This window comes from Curcuma longa, chromosome 3 (genome assembly GCF_044706935.1).
Source record: "Curcuma longa cultivar G26 ecotype Majalengka, Jawa Barat chromosome 3, ITB_CL_G26_1.1, whole genome shotgun sequence".
NCBI lineage: Eukaryota > Viridiplantae > Streptophyta > Magnoliopsida > Zingiberales > Zingiberaceae > Curcuma > Curcuma longa.
Genome location: NC_133863.1, coordinates 7,634,715 through 7,660,279, shown reverse-complemented (window position 1 = coordinate 7,660,279; position 25,565 = coordinate 7,634,715). Strand labels below are relative to the sequence as shown.

At 37.4% G+C, this 25,565-nt stretch overlaps 1 protein-coding gene across 1 annotated transcript; it reads left to right on the top strand.

Annotated features, from left to right (window-relative positions):
- Positions 1 to 22,435, top strand: LOC141823590 (uncharacterized). The gene is made up of 17 exons (XM_074710884.1): positions 1 to 313; positions 507 to 644; positions 1,342 to 2,514; positions 2,769 to 2,909; positions 2,995 to 3,125; positions 11,956 to 12,166; positions 12,270 to 12,507; positions 12,616 to 12,766; positions 12,868 to 13,205; positions 13,296 to 13,318; positions 19,315 to 20,505; positions 20,598 to 20,741; positions 20,826 to 20,956; positions 21,050 to 21,260; positions 21,494 to 21,731; positions 21,840 to 21,990; positions 22,094 to 22,435. Exons 2-17 carry the CDS (start codon positions 539 to 541, stop codon positions 22,433 to 22,435), a joined length of 4,920 nt encoding a protein of 1,639 aa, XP_074566985.1. The 5' UTR covers positions 1 to 313; positions 507 to 538.
- The last annotated feature ends 3,130 nt before the right edge of the window (positions 22,436 to 25,565 follow it).

Sequence of the window (25,565 nt, the reverse complement as noted above, 5' to 3'; positions counted from 1 at the left end):
TTCTCCTCTTCTCCTTCGCTTCTCAAGAGTAGCAGCCCTTTTTTTCCTCTCCTCGTCTTCTTTGTTTTTGCTTCTTCTCCGTTAAATAGCAACTAACAGCATGCACTTTGCTGCCTTTATTTTTTCATTGAGCCAATAGCTAGCTAGCATCCAACCGCAGCAAAAGAATTTCTGAACTTCGCAGCTTCTTTGTTCATCAGTAACACCAACAAAAGAGCAAGCAAGCAATTAAACATCTCTATTTTACCATTCCATGTTCTCTTTGTGTCGTTGCTGAGTTCGATAAAGCTAGTTGAGGTTGCTAACGAAGAAGGTAAAGCTTTCCTCTTTCTCTTCTTCCTCTATATCTAGTGTTGTCCAAACCAAGAGGAATCATATATTTTTCCTTATATATTTTTGAATCTGTCGGTATTCTTATTCAAAGAGATTATCGTGTGTGTACAACTATCAAGTGAGGGTAAGGATTGATAAATTGCCATCAAATTTTGTAATAAATACAGTAGCAGATTGCAGGTGCAAGCAACACAAATTATTAAGCATGAGTCTAAGTTTCCGATCCATTGGGCAGATGCAGCTCTTTCTTTCTCGGTTCTTGGAAACAGTAGCAGTAACGCTCTTCCTTCTTGGTCATTCCATATCTTCTGGTACGTACGTTTAAGAAATAATTAATCCTAGTCCAATTATTGTGGATTTTATTAATTTATTTTAATAATCTAAATATTAAATAATTCATCTTATTTTGGACTTCACCAGAGATGCATCCCTTTTGTTCTTTAAATCCTCTCTTCCACTCGACTTAATTGCTTCATTTCATCCATTTTATTGCTTAAATCCGCAGTGGAATAGTAAGATCTTTTGGGTACTTGAAAATATTTGACAGGTGTTATCAAAATTCAAAAAAAATAATAGAAATACAATAATACCTATATCACATAAATTTGAGAAGCATTCTTAAAATCGAACCCCTATTTGGGTCAAACCTTTAGGTTTTTGGGCAACATTATATATTGTTCAAAAGTGTTTGACAAACTTATAAAGCTCAAAATAATGAACAATAATTATATACATTTAAGAGAAGTACACTTTTAGTTTGTCTCACTACTGTAAAGTTCAAAATAAAAAAAATAAATTCAAAATAATAATTTTATTTGATATAAAATTATAATGTTTAGATCATTAAATAGGACAGTGTTTTTGAATCAATTTTCAACTAGCCAGTTGGTTTGGACAGGACAGTAAAAGCAGATGTGGCAGATGGAGATTTTATTTTTTTTTTAAAAGAATGTTTAATGGTAAATATTTTTTAAATATTTATTTATTTATTTATGATCGTTGGTACAGGAGATACAATGATCCAGAACAGCTCACTTGTCAATGGACAGAACTTGACATCGACGGGAGAATTGTTCCAGCTGGGCTTCTTCAGTCTAGATGATAGTTCAACGAAGGGATACTTTGGAATCTGGTACTACAATCTCACACCACAAGAAGGGACTGTAGTATGGATCGCCAATAGGAACCAGTCTGTCAACACATCCATGGCATCCTTCAACCTCACTTCCGATGGAAATCTAATCTTATTTGAGGAAGACAAAATTGTTTGGTCGACGGGAACGAGATCCACGGGACTCAATTCTGCACGTTTGCAGCTTTTAGATTCTGGAAACCTTGTTCTGAACGACAGCAACTCGATTCTATGGCAGAGCTTTGAGCACTGGAACAGCGACACGTATATCCCTGGCATGAAGTACGGATTTGACAACCGGACCAACACTTCATGGCGGCAAGTGTCATGGAAAAACTCCACGGATCCTTCTCCGGGAGACTACATCCGGATGATGCGTGCTCTGCCTATACAGGATTTTGTCACGTTGAAGGGATCCGCCAAATACCATCGCAGCAGCCTATGGTCCGTCGGCCAACCATCGCTATCGAGCAGCCCTCTGGCGAGCTCAGTAAGGCCCACGTTTGTTTCCAACGAGAATGAGACCTACTTTATGGTTAATTACACGGCCTCGCCGACGCCGGTGCTGATACGGTCAGTGTTGTGGGCCAACGGAACCCTCCAGCGTTGGTTTCTTGACCGGGGTGGCAAGAGAGAGTGGCAACTTCTGTGGTCGCTTCCGGCGGACGAGTGCGATAACTACAATAGCTGCGGCCACAACAGTTTGTGCACCAAGAGATACAATACCGTCAACTGCCAGTGCTTGGACGGGTTCAGAAAGATTGCGGAGAACGGAAGCGAGGCCGGGTGCCAGAGGGAGAAGCCTTTGAATTGCTCGTCGAACAGCCAGTTTTCCAAGGTGCAGAACGTGAAGGTGCCCGACACTGAGAACGCTACAGCACGAGGAAACATGAGTCTGGATGACTGCAAGAAGTTGTGCTTGAATGATTGCTCCTGCGTGGCGTATGCGGTGATCAATGGGTCTGATGGATGCATAACTTGGCCTGGTGATCTGTTGGATCTCAGAACTTTTGTCGATGAAGGATATGATTTATACGTTCGGCTCGCAGGTAATCTAATTTCTCACACAATCGGATCACCAAAGTACGATTAATCAAACATCTGTCTTTTTTTCACACTAATTTATCCATTAACTTGTTTATTCACTAACCCTTTAGCACTTAGCAGTCAGTTTTTTTTTTCTCTTTTACAAGACAAATCAAATAAGAAATATGCTTCACTATCTGCCATTAACTCGTACCGTGTTACAATTTATCTTTGAGACATCCAATGAAATTTGCATCTGTTTTTCATGTTTGCTTAGGAAAAAACAGCACTGGGAGAAGAATTCTATTTATTGTCATCTCTATTGCTGCAGCACTGTTATTCCTTTGTGCTATTTTTATTTACTGTCGAAGAACAAAAGCAACTAGACGAAGACGGAAACTACTTGCAGAAATATTCAGTATGACTACTGAACTATTATTATATGGTGTTTGAACATATATATACCTGCTTATTCTTTACTACGAAAAATATCTTTTGAACAGATCATAAAGATCAACATGAAATAAGAGGTGCAGAATCTCTATTGTTTGATCTGGAGGCTATTAGGATAGCCACGGACAACTTCTCTGAAAGAAACAAGCTAGGAGAAGGAGGATTTGGGGCTGTTTATAAGGTCGATCCTAAAATTTGAAGAATGCTTTATATAACTGTGGATGATTCTTCGACTTGATAAATGAGTAATAATTCTGGTGACACTTGAAAACAGGGAACACTGGAGAACGGAGAGCATGTAGCAGTAAAAAGACTTTCAAGAAGCTCAGGACAAGGACTAGATGAGTTGAAAAATGAAGTGTTTCTGGTTGCCAAACTTCGACACAGAAACCTTGTGAAGCTGTTGGGCTGTTGCTTAGAATCAGAGGAGAAACTACTCGTTTACAATTACCTTGCTAATACAAGTCTTGACAAATTTTTGTTTGGTATAGTTTCAGTCTCCGTTTTTGCATGACAACATCCTCAATCCATGGAATTGATTGTCTAATAGTTTGCTAATCCAATACAACACCTAATAGTGTGCTTGTTCAATTCCATTCTCGAATATATGTTCTAAGATTGGTTGTGTATAATTAAGATTGATTACATGAATAGTTTTGTCCTCTATTGCACACACCATGATTGGCAAATTAGTAACCAAATATTATATATGGATGGTGCAGATAATTCAAAGAGAAAGCAGTTGGATTGGGCAAGAAGGTTTAAGATCATTGAAGGCATCAGTCGAGGACTTCTTTATCTTCATGAAGATTCGCCATTGAAGATCATTCATAGGGACTTAAAAGCCAGTAACATCTTGTTAGATGCAAACATGGATCCCAAAATTTCCGATTTCGGTCTTGCGAAGCTTTTTGGTGCAGATGAAACCCAAGGAAACACTAGAAGAATTGCTGGAACATTGTAAGCAAACACTCTATTTATGATTGTTGACCAAATTTAACACTTCAAATGAACAGAGAATTTCGAAGAATAGATAAAGTCTGAATGTGTTTTCCTTATTAATGACAGTGGATATATGGCACCGGAATATGCCCTTCAAGGCCTCTTCTCAGTTAAATCAGATGTGTATAGTTATGGTGTGTTAGTTTTGGAGATCCTAACGGGTCAGAAGAATAGTGGTTACCGAGAGGATCTGAATATCCAATTGAACTTGTTACTCATGTAAGTATTAATCCTACCTTCGATTGAGTGATAGAAATTTGATACACATTTTATTCAAATGTAGTAAAGTACTTAACTACACATGCTATCATCTCACTTTAGGTGGTCTGGCGCTATTGGACCCAAGGAAGTGCCCTACAAGTGATTGATCAAGACCTAGTTGAACAATGTCAAACTCAACAAATATTAAGGTGCATACATATAGGGTTACTATGTGTGCAAGAAGATCCAATTCAAAGACCCACCATGGCCAATGTTGTGCTTATGCTCAACAGCCACTTTGTTGACCTTCCCACTCCTTCAGCACCAGCATTCCTCAGTAACCATAATACCACCAGTGAATCAAATGGTGTAATTCTAATGAAAATTTCTGAAAATAATGTTTCAATTTCTGCATTGGAGCCTAGATAGTAGGAAAGTTCACTTCATATATACATAAATAACTGAGTCTTGTTTGAACTGCCAATATTATGTTTCAAGTTTATGCCTATGTAAAGAAATCAAGGAAATGTTCTTTTACTTTCTTGTTGTTTTGGCAAATAGGTATAGAATGCAAAGTCATGTTTGCATACAAAATTTATTTAAAATAACCAATAAATATACACTCACTCATAAGTCACAAATCTATGGTGAAATTCATCAGTAGGCCAGTAGAAAAAAAACAGAGCATACATTTCAATGTAGCAGAAACAAAATAAAAAGGAAATAATTAAACATCAAAACAGATTACGGCAAGAGAAAAGATCGTCCCGAATAGCAGCACGAATCTGACCTCTTTGGCATTCCTTCAAGCAGATTTCTTCTTGTTGGTGGACTTGATAATCACGTACACGCACAAGAAACTGAGCAGCGCAACACCAGCAAATACAGGCAACAAGATGGAGTACTCCTGCGGGAGGAAATACTCGTGCAAGAAATGATCCTTCTCGACGAACGGCTGCAGAAAAAATCACACCTTGTTTCTTCTTCTAGGGTTCCTAGTTAAAATGGTTGAGCGTCAACTATTCAAAATATATAAAAATGATAAATTAATATTTTATTTGATTTTCGTATAAAAAACTTAAAATACGTACATTTCATTTTTAGTTTAAACTAAACATTATCGAAATTAAACCGATCATTTTTATTTTTTATGATGCCAATTTAGTTTGATATAATTTCTCTAATAAGTAAATAGACAAGTCAATGATTTCGACTCAAGAAAAGTTAAGAGAGTTAATTATAATTCAGTTTATTGAAAACGAGAGTTAATTATTCAGTTTATTGAAAAATCAAATCCAAAATTAATTTAGCTTGATTACTCTTTACCCAATTGGTACGAATTTTTAATTGATCAAAGTTAATTATTTGGATTTGATTTTCATTTGGCTCTCCAAGGCAATTCATAAGTTGTTAGAATTCAAAATTCTAATTCTTGTATGATTATAGACATACAAAGTGTTTGAGGATGGGTACGTGGACCGTCTTGAGCTTTCTTCAACGTTGACGAGTTTCATTGATCTGATGAAGAATATATAAAATGGGCACTTTGGATTTCTAAAAAACTCAACCACAATTAAAATGAAGGGCAAGGCGAACATTAACTCGATCACTTCCACATTCAAGTCAAATTTCTAGGCAAAGAGAAATAGTAGAAAGTAGTGGAGAAGTAAGGATTGATTGTGCATGTACCTGTCTGCAAAAGCGGACTCTCTTTTATACCATCCCATAGGAGAGAAGTATGAATCCCACGTTTAGGTTGTGGGGTTGTCATGCAGACCCCCAATACTCTTGTTTGTGCCCCCATTTGCTCTAAGTCTTTCGGTTATTACGGTATGCACATTCTCCATTACTGCGGAGATTAATAACCGTCTTTGGGGGCATTTGGAATGAGTCGAGTTGAAGGAGTCGGGTGCAGCTGAGCTGAAGGAGTCACGCACGACCAAGCTGAAAGAGTCAAATGCAACTAAGCTGAAGAAGTCCGACGTGGCCGAGTTGAAGGAGTCGGGTATAATCAGTTGAAGGATATGCTTCTCGAGTGAGGTTGGCGGGTTGACTTGAGTACTACTTCCTTAGCAAGGATGGCAGGTCGGCTCGGGTATTTCTTCCTGAGTGAGGTTGGCAGTTCAGCTCAGGTATTGCTTCCCAAGTGAGGTTGGTGGATGGGTTGGCTTGGCTTTCCTCAATCCAGACTTGGTCTAAGATCGATCTCATTCTCTCCCTTTGACTTGATTGAAAACTCAGGTATTTCTTCCCGGATACTACTTCCCGAGTGAGGTTAGCAGATTAGCTCGGATATTTCTTCTTGAGTGAGGTTGCAGGTGGTTCAGCTCGGGTACTACTTCCCGAGTGAGGTTGGAGGGTTAGCTCGAGCTTTTCTCGGTCTAGACTTGGTCTAAGTTAATAAAAAAAACTAAGCCATAATTAAGCCATAGGTTTCAAAATAATATTAAATTAGCAATAATAAATAATGAGACATATTAAGCATAATCATAATATGACAAATGAGGAAAACAACACGATAGACATAATTAGATATTAATACCTGGAGCAGAAGATGTCGATGAGTTCATCTTCGTTTCTTTTAAGAGAAACCTGGAGTAGAAGATGCCGATGAGTTCGTCTTTGTTTCAGAGAAAGAAACCTAAACAATAGAGAGAAAAAAGTAGAGAAGAAACTGCTCCTATCACCCGCCGTAGACAAAAAATTTCGTGAATGTCTCAATGGGGCGACAATCCACATACTTTAGGGTTAGGAGTAGGGGTCTCTACATATAGAGAAAATAATGGACCAAGCCTACCCATTATGGCTAAGCCCAATAGCATCCTATTAATTATGCTAGTCCACATAAATTATCCAACATTCTCCCACTTGGACAGCATAATTAATACATTAGATTAATCAACAATATGTGACCATAATAAGATATCAAAATAAGTCAACACATAATACGAAAAGGTCCAAAATGGAACTATAAGCATCTTAATAATACAGAAAATCACATTCGAAGGAATAATGATATCATGCATTGTAAGATACTTATATCCTGTGACCCAACAACAAAATGGAATATGGATAAATGGGAAAGCCCAACAAAATGACATGTCAAAATTTGAACAAAGTGCTATTTCCCAGTAGAATGACCCAAACATCTGCCCAAGATGTCATATAATAACAACAAAATTGAGACTGGGTCCGAAATGTCTCCACAATATACAATATTGCCCAAGATGTCATATAATAACAACAAAATTGAGACTGGGTCCGAAATGTCTCCACAATATACAATATTGCCCAAGATGTCATATAATAACAAAATTGAACTGGGTCCGAAATGTCTCCACAATATACAATATTGCCCAAGATGTCATATAATAACAACAAAATTAAGACTGGGTCCGAAATGTCTCCACAATATACAATATTGCCCAAGATGTCATATAATAACAACAAAATTGAGACTGGGTCCGAAATGTCTCCACAATATACAATATGCCATCACAATATATATACAACAATAGTTATTATTTGAGCAATATCAATAGTAGTTATTATTTGAGCAATATCTCAATATTGTTCAATGTCTCAAATATTATAAATGTGATGTCATAACAAAAACATAAGCATAAACTCCCACTAACCCAAAATATCAAAAGGCTTTACCACACCCATACGGGTTACATGGTCAACAAAAGCTTTAACAGTTATGCCTTTGGTTAGGGGATCATCAATATTAAGCTCTGTAGGGATATGCTCGACACGAGTTTTAAACTCTTGAACCTTCTCTCTCACAAACATAAATTTTGTCTCAAAGTGTTTGGTGCGCTTTGAGCTTTTATTATTGAGAGAAAAGCTCACCACGGCAGAGTTATCACAATATATAGTGAGAGGCCTAGAGATACTCTCCACAAAATCAAAATCAGCAATAAAGTTTTTCAACCATATCGCTTGACATGTGGCCTCATAACAAGCTATGTACTCTACTTCCATGGTTGATGTAGCTGTAAGAGTTTGTTTAACACTTTTCCAAGAGATAGCTCCTCCAGCTAACATGAATATATATCCTGATGTGGACTTATGATCATCTGGGCAACCTCTATAATCAGAATCAGAGTAACCTGTTACCTCAAGATGATTTGATCTCCTATATGTGATCATATATTTTTTTTTTCAGATACCTCAAAACACGTTTTACAGCCTGCCAATGTGTCACACCAGGTTTACTCAAGTATCTCCCAAGTACACCCACAACAAAAGTAATATCAGGACGTGTACAAACTTGAGCATACATAAGGCTGCCAACAAACTTTATTAGAATGAGTCCATTTTTTTCATGTTTTGTTATAACAACAGCGGAAGATTCAGTTATGGGAACATTAGACTCATTCTCAGTAAGGGCAGCATCAACATTAGAAATGGCAAGGAATAACTTAATAGAGTCAATCCAATCCTCATAATTGGTTCCATTCAACTTTAGTAAAGAGTTCATACTCATAGGCAAAGCTGGAATTTAAATATTAATGGGAGATTATTGTCGAGCATATCCAACAAAAGAAATAGAGCTTATGACCACAATAAAGTTATCTCATGCAAATGCAATCCCGCCGAAGGGTCCCGAATTACAATGCATGAATTAATTCTCACATCACATAAAATAATTATATTTTAAAGCTAATATCGAAAGGATACTGAAAACTTTAAAATATAATTATCAATCATTAGAATTATATTAATAAAGACAAACCGATAGGGTAAGTGCATTATTAAAATAATTCCTAATGCCACATTAATAATAATTTTCCAACAATAATATTTTATCATAATCCGTCTCGCGAAGGCGAGCTCACAACTATGAAAAAATATCAACAACAATATGAAATGATAGAGATCATTTGGGTCACATTTAACAAGATAATTTAAAATGTCATTAAAAGGACATTTTATCCAAATCTATAATAAATTGGACTAATAATTTTTTTTTTTAATGACATTAATAAAATAAAAACATGCACTGTTCTTATTTTATTTTTCTTAAATCATCATGCCCAATCCACGTTTTTTAAATTATCAGATTTAAAGAAATTATTAACAAATTAAAAAAAAAACGCACTGTGCACCTTTTCTTGTAAATTAATAAATTAAAATTATTAAAACCGCACGTGTTTTACACGTATTTCCCTTGTTTCTACCGTTTCTCCCTGACACACATTTTCTCAACCACACTACGCCGACGCCACGCTTCACAACTGCACGACATCGACGCCGCTCGCCAACCATCTGCAGTCCACACAGCGCCGTCGCCGACGCCAGATCCGCCAACCGGCGGCAACAGACGTCAAAGGCGTCTGGATCGGAAGCGGCATTCCACCACTGGCTTGCTCAAGAAATTACAGAAATTTAGGGACTTTAATTAGCAGCGTTCAGCGACGTTCCAAATTACAGAAGCGGCGTTCGGCGGCTTCAACATAACTTACAGAGATTTTAGGATTACAAAACAAAATCCCTAAATTACACGACGAACGATTTTATTTTCTTCCGATCATTAGAGAAGAGAGCACTAACGAATATTGAAAGAATCTCTCAAACGAATTGTTTATAAATTTAGGGAAAAGGATTGAAGGAAAAACTCATTGTCATATTAGAATTAGTAAACCTGGCTCTGATACCAATTGATAAAACAAAATCTAAAATATCTAATTCATAATATGACAAATGAGGAAAACAACACGATAGACATAATTAGATATTAATACCTGGAGCAGAAGATGTCGATGAGTTCATCTTCGTTTCTTTAAGAGAAACCTGGAGTAGAAGATGCCGATGAGTTCGTCTTTGTTTCAGAGAAAGAAACCTAAACAATAGAGAGAAAAAAGTAGAGAAGAAACTGCTCCTATCACCCGCCGTAGACAAAAAATTTCGTGAATGTCTCAATGGGGCGACAATCCACATACTTTAGGGTTAGGAGTAGGGGTCTCTACATATAGAGAAAATAATGGACCAAGCCTACCCATTATGGCTAAGCCCAATAGCATCCTATTAATTATGCTAGTCCACATAAATTATCCAACAAATAGTTCAGCGAAGGGATACGTAGGAATCTGGTACTGCAATTTCACACCGCAGGAAGAGACTGTAGTATGGATCGCCAATCGGAACCAATCTGTCAACACATCCATGGCATCCTTCAACCTCACTGCCGATGGAAATCTAATCTTATTTGAGGAAGGCAGAATTGTTTGGTCGACGGGAAGGAGATCCAAAGAACTCAATTCTGCACGCTTGCAGCTTTTAGAATCTGGAAACCTCGTGCTGAACGACGGCAACTCGATTCTATGGCAGAGCTTCGACCACCCAAGCGACAGCCAGACGTTTGCCCCTGGCATGAAGCTCGGATTTGACCTCCGGACCAATACTTCACAGCGGCAAGTGTCATGGAGGAGCCCCGAGGATCCTTCTCCAGGAGACTACATCTTCATGCTTCGAGCTCTACCTATACCGAATGTGGTCGGGTTGAAGGGATCCGCCAAATACCGTCGCGGAGTCCTATGGAACGGATATGAGTTCCTCGGCATTCCATCGATGGCGACGATCCAGGTGGCGAGCTCAGCAAGGTTCGCGTTTGTTTCCAACGAGATTGGTGCCTACTTTATAGCTAATTACACGGCCTCGCCGACGCCGGTGCTGTTACGGGTGGTGTTGTGCGCCAATGGAAACTTCCAGAATTGGTTTCTTGACAGGGGTGGCAGGGGAGAGTGGCAACTTCTGTGGTCGATTCCAGAGGATGACTGCGATGACTACAATCGCTGCGGCCGCAACAGCGTGTGCGCCTGGAACTACTATACTGTCCACTGCAATTGTTTGGACGGGTTCGTAAAGATTGTGGAGAATGGAAGCGAGGCCGGGTGTAAGAGGGAGAAGCCTTTGAAGTGCTCGTCGAACAACCAGTTTTCCAAGGTGCAGAACGTGAAGGTGCCCGACACTGACAACGTTACAGTACGAGGAAACATGAGCCTCGATGAATGCAAGAATAGGTGCTTGAAGGATTGCTCCTGCGTAGCATATGCGGTGATCGGAGGGTCTTATGGATGCATAACTTGGCCTGGTGATTTGTTGGATCTCAGAATTGTCGTCGGTGGAGAAGATGATTTATACGTTCGACTCCCAGGAGAATTGGATAACCACCCAAGTACGATTAATCAAACATCTGTCTCTTTTTTTCACTAATTTATCTATTAACTTGTTTATTCACTAACCCGTTAACTTATTATCTGCCATTAACTCGTACCATGTTACAATTTCTCTCTTTGAGACATCCAATGAAATTTGTATATATTTTTCATGTTTGCTTAGGAAAAAACAGCCGCACTGGGAGAAGAATTCTATTTATTGTCATCTCTATTGCTGCAGCAGCACTCTTATTCCTTTGTGCCATTTTCATTTACCGTCGAAGAACAAAAGCAACTACAAGAAGACGGAAACTACTTGCAGAAACATTCAGTATGGCTACTGAACTATTATTATCTGGCGCTTGAACATATATACCTGCTTATTCTTTACTACGAAAAATATCTTTTAATTTGAACAGACCATAAAGATCAACATGAAATAAGAGGTGCAGAATCTCTATTGTTTGATCTGGAGGCTATTAGGAAAGCTACGGACAACTTCTCTGATAGAAACAAGCTAGGAGAAGGAGGATTTGGGCCTGTTTATAAGGTCAGCCCTAAGATTTGAGGAATGCTTTATATATAACTGTGGATAATTCTTCCACTTGATAAATGAGTAATAATTCTGGTGACTCTTGACAACAGGGAACACTTGAGAACGGAGAACATGTAGCAGTAAAAAGGCTTTCAAGAAGCTCAGGACAAGGATTAGATGAGTTGAAAAATGAAGTGTTTCTGGTTGCCAAACTTCGACACAGAAACCTTGTGAAGCTGTTGGGCTGTTGCTTAGAATCAGAGGAGAAACTACTCGTTTATAATTACCTCGCTAATACAAGTCTTGACAAGTTTTTGTTTGGTACAGTTTCAGTCTCTGTTTTTGCAAGACAACATCCTCAATCCATGGAATTGATTATCTAGTAGTTTGCTAATCTAATACAGTTTACATATGGATGGTGCAGATAATTCAAAGAGAAAGCAGTTGGATTGGCCAAGAAGGTTTAAGATCATTGAGGGCATTAGTCGAGGACTTCTTTATCTTCATGAAGATTCGCCGCTGAAGATCATTCATCGGGACTTAAAAGCCAGTAACATCTTATTAGATGCAAACATGGATCCCAAAATTTCCGATTTCGGTCTTGCGAAGCTTTTTGGTGCAGATGAAACCCAAGGAAACACTAAAAGAATTGCCGGAACATTGTAAGCAAACACTCTATTTATCATTGTTGACCAAATTTAACACTTCAAATGAACAGAGAATTTTGAAGAATAGATAAAGTCTCAATGTGTTTTCTTTGTTAATGACAGTGGATATATGGCACCGGAATATACCCTTCATGGACTCTTCTCAGTTAAATCAGATGTGTATAGTTATGGTGTGTTAGTTTTGGAGATCCTAACGGGTCAGAAGAATAGTGGTTACCGAGGATCTGACCATCCAATTGAACTTGTTACTCATGTAAGTATTAATCCTCTCGTCAATTGAGTGATAGGAATTTGATACACATTTTATTCAAATGAAGTAGAGTTCTTAACTACACATGCTATCATCTCACTTAGGTGGTATGGCGCCATTGGACACAAGGAAGTGCCCTGCAAGTGATTGATCAAGATCTAGTTGAAGAATGTCAAGCTCAGCAAATATTAAGGTGCATACATATAGGGTTACTATGCGTGCAAGAAGATCCAATTCAAAGACCCAAAATGGCCAATGTTGTGCTTATGCTCCACAGCCTCTTTGTCACCCTTCCGACTCCTTCAGCACCAGCATTTCTCAGTATTTGTAATACCACCAGTGAATCAAATTGCGTTCCAAAGCGAGAGAACTCCAATGGAAGCAAAGGAATTCTAATGAAAATTTCTGAAAATGATGCTTCAATCTCTACGTTGGAGCCTAGGTAGTAGAAAAGTTCGCTTCGTATATATATAACTGAGTCTTGATTGAACTGGCAATTTTATGTTTCAAGTTTATGCCTATTTATGTAAAGTTTAACTGAATGTTTAGCTTCAGGTTTATCCTAATCTGTATTTGATCTAGTTTATAGAGTGATTCGTAGTTAAAATGTCAGAAGAAACTATTATGCTTGCTTAAACTAATTGTGGATCAAGGGGAAAAAAAACAAATGTGAGCATCCAGATACCCAGATTGCCTCACAATCCAGCACAAGGACACATCAGAAAGCTAAGGAGTCGACAAAAGATATCCTTAATGTTAAGGAATCAATCAATAAGAAGGATTAACCCTATTTTATAGATGATCCCCACGTCAAAGGCGTGCAATATATTTGCATTTTGATTTCAACAGCGTTATCTCTGCAGGAGGGGAAGCCGCTTTGAAAGGCTATCAGTGAAGTGATCAGCTGCCTTTGATTTGATTGACTAATGCACTTGATCAAGAATACTAATTTTGCAGATAGGTATAGCTCGGAATCAGGCAGCCGACCTCTCTCTCAACTCCGAGCTCCAACTCCAAGGCTTCGCTTGATGGTCATATTCCAACTCGGTCCTCAGCCTATCTCGACTCGGGCTTCCTCTGCCGACTAGACTTCATTCTCCCAGTACCTTGATTAACACTCAACCAACTCTACCACACTGCCGCCAAAAGGATATAGGAATGGTATGATTAACCTACCATTAATATGATATGTTGTTGTAGTATGATAATGCATAACATGACTTTTCACTACTTTGGCGATGATGAGACATCTTCTCTACTGAGAGGGGATATATCATCTGATAGAATCTTCACATACACAGTTATTCTTCTTAACTAGGATAAGACAGATCACTCCTCACAGATATAGGTAAGTTTAATTAACAAACACGCTCAATTAATCTCCTTACTCTACTTCTTCTTCTTTCTGTGGGAGGTGAGGAACTGACTTAATTAAGTGTCGGAGTAGTTGAGTCAGGGGCACCCCTAGCCTCTATTCTCATCCTTTCTATTCTTACAAGATCGTGGAATCTGTCATCCTCTCCTCTTCCCACACGTTCAACTCATGTGCCAAGTGATCTGTGAAGTCCAAGAGGTGATCTCAACATGAAAGGAGGAGGGAGAAGAAGATAGCCAAAGGAGCCTGATCTAGCTAAACTGCAACATGTATGACCATTTTGATAACTTTTTCGGAAGGTATCATTTTGACATTTTTTTAGAATGCATGTCACAGCAATGTTTCAAAGGATAAAAAAAAAATACACTGTTCTGATGTTCATATTCAATATATTAATTATTTTTTTTTCTAAAGTAAAAAATTAAAACACTAGCACGTACGTAATATGAGATCAATCCAGTTGCAGTTGATTCGAGTTTGATCTATTAATTAACTCCATTTCCAATTAGTGGAATGCATGAATAATGCCTCAGATTAGATCCATTCCAACTAGTGGAATGCATGAAAAGTACCTCCAGATTAAGATTGATCTCATATTACGTGCTACTGTCAGGATGTCTATATAGTCTCTACGATATTTAAGATTGGAATTTTAATTGTGGCATGTTATAGGATGAATTACTTTTAGTAGGAGGTTGGATTTAAGAAAGTTAAACTGTTGTGAACGATTTCAGATTTATTTTAGTAAATGATAAAAAAAATTATAGAATTAAATTAATCATTCTCAAAATTAACCCGTTTTAAGAATTGAATACACGATGTTAAATTTAAAAAATACATAAATAGATTAGCCTTCTTAGGGTTGCCATTGTTAATGACTTTATCAGTTGAAATATCTCTTTAAATATAATAGAATCTGTCACCTAATTAATATTATTGTTCCGGTTGAGAAGTGCGTCGGGACACGTCACTAGACCTTCCTCGCCGTAGGAGTCGAACAGTGGGGGAAGCTGAGGACGATAGTGGCTTCAGGGTCGTCGGGACTTCGTCGGGGCTAGTGTAGAACAGGAAAAAGGGTCTGACACTCTGCTAGCTCCTGGACCAGTCTTCAACACCAAAGGAGGGGACCTGAGAACACAAAGAAAGTGTGAGAAGAAAGGCCAGGGGTGCCCTGGCGCGACCACTCCGACGCTCAAGTCAAGTACGACGGGAGGAAGAAGAAGATGAACAGTGGGAGAGTAGCTAGCTTGAGCGTGAAAGAGAGTTGAGGAGCAGAGAGCCTACCTGCTGCAGAGGGAGTGGTCATTTTAAGGAGAGATGAGCGTGCATACCTGTCACGTCATCATTTAAGGAATATCCCATCAATATTAATGAGGTGTCAGGAACAATTGAGTTCCCTGTCCCATCGCCGATAAGGAGCCATCTTATCATGACCCACGCGGGTGTCAGAGGGATGGCAGTAATAAATGAGGGTGTAGGCTTGTCAGAAGTCATGATGAGATATGCCAGAGCACTGTAGGGCGATCTGGCGATTCGGCTTGACGAGAGGTTCGAATGGAAAAGGAGACCGAATGGTCAGTCGGGCGGGGAGACGGTCGAATGGCGATTTGGCCAACCGACGGCTCGGTTCGGGACCAAGCCGAATAGGGTGTTCGGCATATCGTAGATTGGTCTGGTGGTTAGGCACTAAGCATGGCCGAGCGGGCGGATCCGCCGATTGACGGACCGATTGGGCTGTTAGGTGATTGAAGGATTGAGAAGAGGGGTGACTCGGGCCCCGGTGATAAGGCGGTGGTCTCATTTGGAGCCGAATGGAGTGTCGGCCGATTACCCTCCCCGATTGGAGAGAGAGAACTGACTTGGATGATAGAGCCAAAGACTGACTCGGCGCTTGGGCAGGAATAGGACCGGACTCGAACCGAAACACGACGGGGTATTCGGCTTATCCCCGTAACAATTATCAATTGTATTGTTAATTTAGTATAGTCGCCCGTCAAGTCACGCTCTTTGAAAATGCTTTAGAGCATCTGCAACGCTCTAAGGTTTTAACGCGTTCAAAGGTTTTAAAAAATAAAAAAAAATGTGTGGGACCCACCTCTGCTCCATTAACGCGTTCAAAGGTTTTAACGCGTTCAAAGGTTTACTCTACACTCACTCCTCCACGTCCACACTTACTCCTCCACGTCACCTGGAAAGAGATTAAAAGAAGCGTTATTAACGCTCTTTTAACAAGCATTGCAGATGCTCTTATAGTAAATTTTAAAGCTTTTAGAACTCTTTAAAGAGATGACAAAGAATCGAGAGGTCGGGGAGCGGCCAATTCACAAGAAAATATAATTATTTCATTTCATTTCATCTATTGATAATTTATAGAGTGACGATCGAGTTGTCAAAAAGATGAAAAGATTTTTTTATTTAATTAAAGAAAAAGTGTGTTTAATTTTCTCCATAAAAATATGCTAATTAAACCAGTTAATTATTCTTGGGTTACATGCATGGAATCAGTCGTTGACTCCATGACGTTTTCTAATCGGAGGTCAACCAACCGTTGAATTAGTGAGCCAGTACGAAGTTTCCAAATTGACCACGCAAACAATTTTTTGAACCTTTCAAACACGGACAAGTTCGTTGACTAGACTCCATTCTCTAGAAAAAAAAAATTGTAATGGAATAAGTTAGATACATAGGAATGTAATGGAAATGTAATCTTTTTTTGACGATGACGAAGAAACAATTAGTTGGGTGGAGGGGAATTAACATCCACATAACTCAATTGTGTGATTGTGGTGTACGTTCGCCCATATGACTCCAAAAGGAATATTAGGACAAAAATCAATTGTTTTTTTTTTTTTGCTTCTAGAGAGAAATAAATTTGGGTGCTATAAACTAGACCTAATTAATTTAATTAATTTGAATATGCGCAAGGAAATGTAAGTTAGGTCAATCTGGCAAAATGTATATGTTGACCTAGTTGGAGAAGAGTTGCAACTCTCCATAAAAATAAGGTAGGCCAAGGTAATTAGAGATTTTGAATTTCTCGTTCTGTAATTGATCAGTGATTCATTTCTTTAGTAGTAATATTATTTTCGTTGCACGTTGACATTATTGTAGGTTGTTTTAGCAGTGTCAAAAGTTAACATCATCACTACTTCTGTTAATGTTGGTTTATCTTGATAGTTATAATAGTAACACTATTTTTGTTGGATGATGATGTTATTGTAGGTTGTTTAAGTAGTGTCAAAATTAAGTTAATTCTCACTTGTTAACATCATCACCATCTCTGTTAATATTGATTTGTCTTTATAGTTATCTTCTATGCATAAAAGACTCAGTCAAACGCAACAAAGGATTTCTATAATAGGATATAAATGATCTAATGCATCATTAAGAATCTTTAAAGATCTAATTTTTCTTTCAAAGTTTATTAAATGAGAAAAGATCAAATTTTGAATTCCAATTAACATGTAAAAAAAAAATTTCATCAGTTAAGTAGGTATTCTGATGTCTTGTGGTTGCATTTTTCAAAGCTCCATCACCTTCAAAGTCCCAACTGGTCAGGTTCAGTGAGGAGGCGGCTCTGTTGAGAGACCTTTTCCTATTGGCACCCAAACTACTATGCGTACCAAATTCCTAAATATCCATTCTCTGAATCTCTATCACTTTTTGTACCAAACGAAAAGGTGAAACAGTAGTACATAATACGTAAATAATGAACCCTAGTTATATATAAATAATTAAATAAAATATATTTCGAAAGTACTTTGACAGTGACTCCAGTGTTGTTAATTTTCAAATCGGTCGTTGTCAAATTGTTGACTTGCATACCCACAATTATTTTCCAACACAGACGACAAGTCAATTGACTAGACTTACATCAAATTTTGAAATTTAAGACGTAAAATTAAGACTTTTAATTTCACTTATTAGGACTAATTGTAGTAACTCTAAAAGGCAATACAGCATATTAAATTGCAGGTGGAAGCAGCGCAGAATCATTAAGAGCTTAATTAAGCTTCAACTGGGCAGATGCATCTCTTTCTTTCTCGGTTCATGGAAACAGTAGTAGCAGTAACGCTCTTCGTCCAGCTCGGGCACTCCTCATCTTCTGGTACGTTTAAGAAAGAATTAATCATATATATCCTAGTTCAGTATTTGTGAATTTTATTAATTTATCACATTTAATTTTATATCCTAGTTCAGTATTTGTGAATTAATCATATATTTTGGACATCACCAAAGATGCATCCCTTTTGTTTTTTACACTACAAAACAAACAAGAATTACCGACGGAAATAGAGACGGAATTTAATTCCGTCGCTAGATTTAATGACGGAAATTACTATTTCGTCGCTAATCAAATGTTAACCGCGATTAGTGACCGAATAGCGACCGAATTGGTCCGTCGCTACTTCGGTTAATTTTTGTAATGTTAAATCCTCTCTTTCACTCGACTTAATTGCTTTATTTCATCCATTATTATATATTGCTTAATTAAATCGGCAGTGGAATAGCAAGGTTTTTTGGGTTGAAAGTATTTGACAGTTGTATAAAATAAAAATTAATAAAATTGAGCAAAATAAATAATTTAAACCTGTAATATCATTTATATAATTTTAGTTAAAATTTTAATGATCTCACAAGGTTGAAATCAATAAAAATGAATATGTTTGGGATATTAAGAGTGCAAACGGTGCTTATTTAAAATAAATTTAAAACCTCTAACATCAGATACTCCTTATTAATTGAGGTTATTCCAAGCGATTAATTAAAATCTTTAATATTTTTATGTGAAAGGTATTTATAACTCGGGAATATTATGATGTTTATTTATCAAAACTCAAGAACATAATAAAAATATTCAATATAAATTTAAGATATTTAGATCAAATATTTTTGGACAATATTATTGCTCAAAAGTATACAAAATAATAATAAACAAATTTAGAGAACACTATTAATTAGTAATTGTCTCAGAACGGTTAAGTTCAAAATAAAAGAAAATGAATTTAAAATATAATAATATTTATTTGATATAAATTTAGAATTTTTAAGATCGTTAAATAAGAGAGTGTTTTTGAATCAATTTTCAACTAGTCGATCGGTGGACAAGCAAAGCAGCAGATGTGGCGAATCAATTTTAAGATATTTACTTATTTATTTATGATCGCTGGTACAGGGGATACAATGAACCAGAACAGCTCACTTGTGAATAACCAGACATTGATATCGATAGGAGACGTATTCCAGATGGGTTTCTTCAGTCTTGATAATAGTTCAGCGAACGGATACGTAGGAATCTGGTACTACAATGTAACACCGCAAGAAGGGACTGTAGTATGGATCGCCAATCGGAACAAGTCTGTCAACACATCCATGGCATCCTTGAATCTCACTTCCGAAGGAAATCTAATCTTATTTGAGGAAGACAGAATAGTTTGGTCGACGGGGACCAGATACACAGGACTACTCAATTCTGCACGCTTGCAGCTTTTAGATTCTGGAAACCTCATTCTGAACGACAGCAGTAACTCGATTCTATGGCAGAGCTTCGAGGACTCCAACGACAGCGACACGTATCTCCCTGGCATGAAGCTCGGATTTGACAACCGGACCAACACTTCGTGGCGGCAAGTGTCGTGGAACAACTCCACGGATCCTTCTCCGGGAGACTACACCCGGATGATTCGTGCTCTGCCCATACTGGATGTGGTCACGTTGAAGGGATCCGCCAAATACCGTCGCAGCGGCCCACTGAACGGATATGGGTTCCTCGGTCAGGTGGCCAACTCAGTAGCTTTAACGTTTGTGTCCAACCAGAATGAGACCTACTTTGTGCATAATTACGTGGCTTCGCCGACGCCGGTGCTGTCGCGGTGGGTGTTTTGGGCCAACGGAACTTTCCAGCGTTGGAGTCTTGACAGGGGTGGTGAGGGAGAGTGGCAACTTCTTTGGTCGGTTCCGGTGGATGACTGCGATATGTACAATCGCTGTGGCCGCAACAGCGTGTGCGCCAGGATCTACTATACCGTCAACTGCAATTGCTTGGACGGGTTCATAAATACTACAGAGAACGGAAGCATGGCCGGATGCGAGAGGGAGAAGCCTTTGAATTGCTCGTCGAACAGCCAGTTTTCCAAGGTGCAGAACGTGAAGGTGCCAGACACTGAGAACGCTACGTCACGAGGAAACATGAGTCTCGATGGCTGCAAGAATTTGTGCTTGAACGATTGCTCCTGCGTGGCGTATGCGGTGATCAATGGGTCATATGGATGCATAACTTGGCCTGGTGATCTGTTGGATCTCAGAAACTTCGTCGGTGGAGGAGATGATTTATTCGTTCGGCTTGCAGGAGAATTGGATCACACAAGTACGAATTAATCAAACATCTATCTTTTTTTTTCACTAATTTATCCATTAACTCGTTTATTCTCTTTGTATCTCCTTTTCATGTATGCTTAGGAAAAAACAGCACTGGGAGAAGAATTCTATTTATTGTCATGCCTATTGCTGCTGCACTATTATTCCTTTGTGTCATTTTTATTTACTGTCGAAGAACAAAAGCAACTACGCGAAGACGGAAACGTCTACATGCAGAAACATTCAGTATGGCTACTGAACTATTATTATATGATTTTTTGTACATATATGTCTGCTTATTCTTTACTACGAAAAATATTTTTTGAACAGATGATAAAGATCAAGATGAAATAAGAGGTGCAGAATCTCTATTGTTTGATCTGGAGGCTATTAGGATAGCTACGGACAACTTCTCTGAAAGAAACAAGCTAGGAGAAGGAGGATTTGGGGCTGTTTATAAGGTCGATCCTTAGATTTGAAGAATGCTTTATATAACTGTGGATGATTCTTCGACTTGATACATGAGTAATAATTATGGTGACACTTGAAAACAGGGAACAATGGAAAACGGAGAGCATGTAGCAGTAAAAAGACTCTCAACAAGCTCAGGACAAGGACTAGATGAGTTAAAAAATGAAGTGTTTCTGGTTGCCAAACTTCGACACAGAAACCTTGTGAAGCTGTTGGGCTGTTGCTTAGAATCAGAGGAGAAACTACTCGTTTATAGTTACCTTGCTAATACAAGTCTTGACAAGTTTTTGTTTGGTATAGTTTCAATCTCCCTTTGGCATGACAACATCCTCAATCCATGGAATTGATTATCTAGTAGTTTGCTAATCTAATGCAGTACTTAATAGCGTACTTGTTCAATTCCATTCTCGAATATATGTTCTAAGATTGGTTGTGTATAAGATTGATTACATGAATAGTTTTGTCCTCTATTGCACACACCATGATCGGCAAAATTAGTAACCAAATATTACATATGGATGGTGCAGATAATTCAAAGAGAAAGCAGTTGGATTGGCCAAGAAGGTTTAAGATCATTGAGGGCATAAGTCGAGGACTTCTTTATCTTCATGAAGATTCGCCATTGAAGATCATTCATCGGGACTTAAAAGCCAGTAACATCTTGTTAGATGCAAACATGGATCCCAAAATTTCAGATTTTGGTCTTGCGAAGCTTTTTGGTGCAAATGAAACCCAAGGAAACACTAAAAGAATTGCCGGAACATTGTAAGTAAACACTCTATTTATCATTGTTGACCAAATTTAACACTTCAAATGAACAGAAAGTTTCAAAGAATAGAGAAAGTCTAAATGTGTTTTTCTTATTAATGGCAGTGGATATATGGCACCGGAATATGTCATTCATGGGCTCTTCTCAGTTAAATCAGATGTGTATAGCTATGGTGTGTTAGTCTTGGAGATCTTAATTGGTCGGAAGAATAGTGATTATCGAGAGTCCGAATATCCAATTGAACTCGTTACTCATGTAAGTATTAATCCTGGCCTTTGATTGAGTGATAGGAATTTGATACTCAATTTATTCAAATGAAGTAAAGTTCTTAACTACACATGCTATCATCTCACTTTAGGTGGTCTGGCGCCATTGGACCCAAGGAACTGTCCTACAAGTGATTGATCAAGATCTAGTTGAACAATGTCAAGCTCAACAAATATTAAGGTGCATACATATAGGGTTACTATGCGTGCAAGAAGATCCAATTCAAAGACCCACCATGGCCAATGTTGTGCTTATGCTCAACAGCCACTTTGTCGGCCTTCCCACTCCTTCAGCACCAGCATTTCTCAGTGACCATAATACCACCAGTGAATCAATTGGTGTTCCAAAACAAGAGAACTCCAGAGGAAGCAAGAGAATTCTAATGAAAATTTCTGAAAATAATGTTTCAATCTCTGCGTTGGAGCCTAGATAGTAGGAAAGTTTATATATATATATATAACTGAGTCTTGATTGAACTGCCAATTTTATGTTTCAAGTTTATGCCTATTTATGTAAAGTTTAACTGAATATTTAGCTTCAGGTTTATTCTAATCTGTATTTTATCTAGTTTACATATAGAGTGATTGGTAGTTAAAAGGCCAGAAGAAACTATTATGCTTGCTTAAACTAATTGTGGATCAAGGGAAAAAAAGCAAATGTGAGCATCCAAATGCCTAGATTGCATTACAATCCAGCACATTGACACATCAGATAGCTAAAGAGTCAACAAAAGATATCCTTAATGTTCAGGAATCAATCAATAAGAAGGATTATCCCCACCTCAAAGGCAGGATATTTGCATTTTGATTTCAACAGCGTCATCTCTGCAGGAGGAGAAGCCACTTTGAAAGGCTATCAGTGAAGTGACAAGCTGCCTTTGATTGAGTAATGCACTTGATTAATCATGATCAAGAATACTAATTTTGCAGATAGGTATAGAATTTCTGTCTTTTGTTTAAATTTCTGATAACCAGATCGTGTTGAATGATCAAGAGAACCCCATAAGCTTAGTATTAGGCAACAACAAAATCTCATAAGTCATGTTTTTGATTGGGTTGTACAAGAAATCAAGGAAATGTTCTTTTACTTTCTTGTTGTTTTGGCAGATAGGCATAGAATGCAAAGTCATGTTTGCATACAAAATTTTATTTAAAATAACCAATAAATATACACTCACTCATAAGTCACAAATCTATGGTGAAATTCATTAGTAGGCCAGTAGAAAAAAACAGAGCATACATTTCAATGTAGCAGAAACAAAATAAAAAGGAAATAATTAAACATCAAAACAGATTACGGCAAGAGACAAGATAGTACCGAATAACAGCAGCACGAACCTGGCCTCTTTGGCATTCCTTCAAGCAGATTTCTTCTTGTTGTTGGACTTGATCATCACGCACATGCACAAGAAGAAGAAATGCTGGATTTTTCTCCTCCAAACAACCAGAAGAAGAAATGCTGGATTTTTCTCACATTATAGTGTTGAAACAACAAACAAAAAGAGGATAGCTCGACGTTATGGTGCTCATCTTCGCCATGATTCTTCTCCTCCTCGGAGTTCTGTGGAAGAGGACGCTGAGGAAGGGTGTTAAAAGTAGCGTGTTACAAGTGTTACATCCAAACCGTTAAGAGTCACTAGCCGTTGTCACTGTTATATTGGTAAGCATATGGAGGAATAAGATCACAGGAAAATTCTAAATCAACATTATTTTTATTAAATTAGAAATATTATTATGGCAAATTCTGATGTGGAGTGCAATAAACAATATAAATATAATAGATCTTGAATAATAATTCAGATCAATAATGAAACAAAATATATTTTGACATTTTTAAAATAAAAATATTTTCCACCCTTTATTGTCTTTCCTAAAGTGGATTCTGTATCCTTTTCAGAAAAAAAACAGACAAAAGAAAATTAAGAAAATTAATTGCTTTCTGCATTTCTTTATATTCTCAAAAATAAATTTCTTTTTATTATTAATTTAAGTGAGCAAATGCATATTTAGATATTTGTTTACTTCGGTGAAAAATAGAGGAAAAAAAAAAGAAAAATCACACCATTAAAATATGTGATTTAGTTATTTCAGAAATTTAAGTTCATTAAATTATCGTTTATTTAAACCGACGAATTTACTTGAAAAATAATTATGGTTATTTGATTGACCCATCAAACGACAGATGGGACGTCTGAGGTAAGTTATATTGAAGTGACACTATTGCAAAATGAAATGAGCAATTTTTTTTCCAAAAAAAAATCTTCTAATACTTGTGAATTACTGATTTTTCCATATAAAAGGTGTTGGATCAATGAAAATTTTATAATTTCTATTGTATAAATCTATTTGTAAAATGACCCAACATGAAATACAAAGTGTCATAATTTTTCAGTGGATTCATGAACTAGTTTATAATTAAATCTTATGTAATTTTATTGAGTGCATGCAATAATGTTTTCAAGACATAATTGAGTTGGTTATAACGGAACAGAATTACTAAAATGAGCAAAAGTTGAATCTCAACGAAACTGAAATAATGTCCTTCTCTGCCGTGATTAACTGCAGCTTCTCAATTTATTTTCACACATATGATCATAAGATCGACCATGTGGAAATCTACCTTTAGTGAAGAGTGCATGCAATAAGAAAGAGCAAATAGTTGGTGCATAAACTTCAAATTGCGAAGAAACAAAGGTTGTCATTAGTTGCACTCACACTTAAACTATAACAACTCCAAGAAAAACCATGACCACAGAGCTCAATCTACACTCAACTCACAAAAAAAAAATTCAAAAATCCATCCATCAATGCCATAGCACAGTGTCAGACTCCACACAAGGCCAACCAAAACATCAAAAGATTTTGTTTGGGAGATGAATCGAGGGCTCAGCCATGCACGCATCAGAATGGATGCAGAACAGTGGCTTTTAAGTTGCTGCAGTGAGAAACTTGCACCCTGTGGATTGCCATTCTTGTGAAAACCATGCACTGCAGAGAAACTTGCTGCAGTGAGAAACTTGCACCTTCCAAGAAAAGAAATGTAACACAATTAAGAAAGAAAATTGAAGTATTCAGTAGCAGACAATCTATACAAACAAACTATTATAATTATTTGAGTTCACATTCATATATTTGTGAGACATATTTCTATAATCTAAGTTCTGTGAAATAAATTGACAGTTCTTACTGCCAGAATTATTATTTCCAAACAAATTCCACAGTAAAGAACACTGTTGGATTGGGAAAATCAGAAAGCTTAATTTTTGAGACTAAACTGGATTTCCTGATCAAGCTTTGTCTGTGAGCTAACATGTATTGGAATCCTAAAACAACAGAAAAGATATCCTTTTATAAAGGCTTATGAATTATAGTCAATTTATGATTTTTTTTCACAGATTTAAGGTGATAAGCACCAATGTCTTATTTTAGGTAGAGCACTAGGGAATTGAAGGGGGAAGAAGCCAATCACTCGAAAGGGATAGACGACCTCCATATCTCCATACATTAATTTGTTTGATATACAAGAGATCCAAGAGAAATTATCATAGGCATTCAAAAGGGTGC

Excerpts from the sequence above, each read along its gene's own strand:
- LOC141823590 (XM_074710884.1), top strand. The coding sequence starts at position 539 with ATGAGTCTAAGTTTCCGATCCATTGGGCAGATGCAGCTCTTTCTTTCT. Across the intron at positions 645-1,341 it reads TGGTCATTCCATATCTTCTG|GAGATACAATGATCCAGAAC; the intron begins GTACGTACGTTT and ends TCGTTGGTACAG. Across the intron at positions 2,910-2,994 it reads ACTACTTGCAGAAATATTCA|ATCATAAAGATCAACATGAA; the intron begins GTATGACTACTG and ends TCTTTTGAACAG.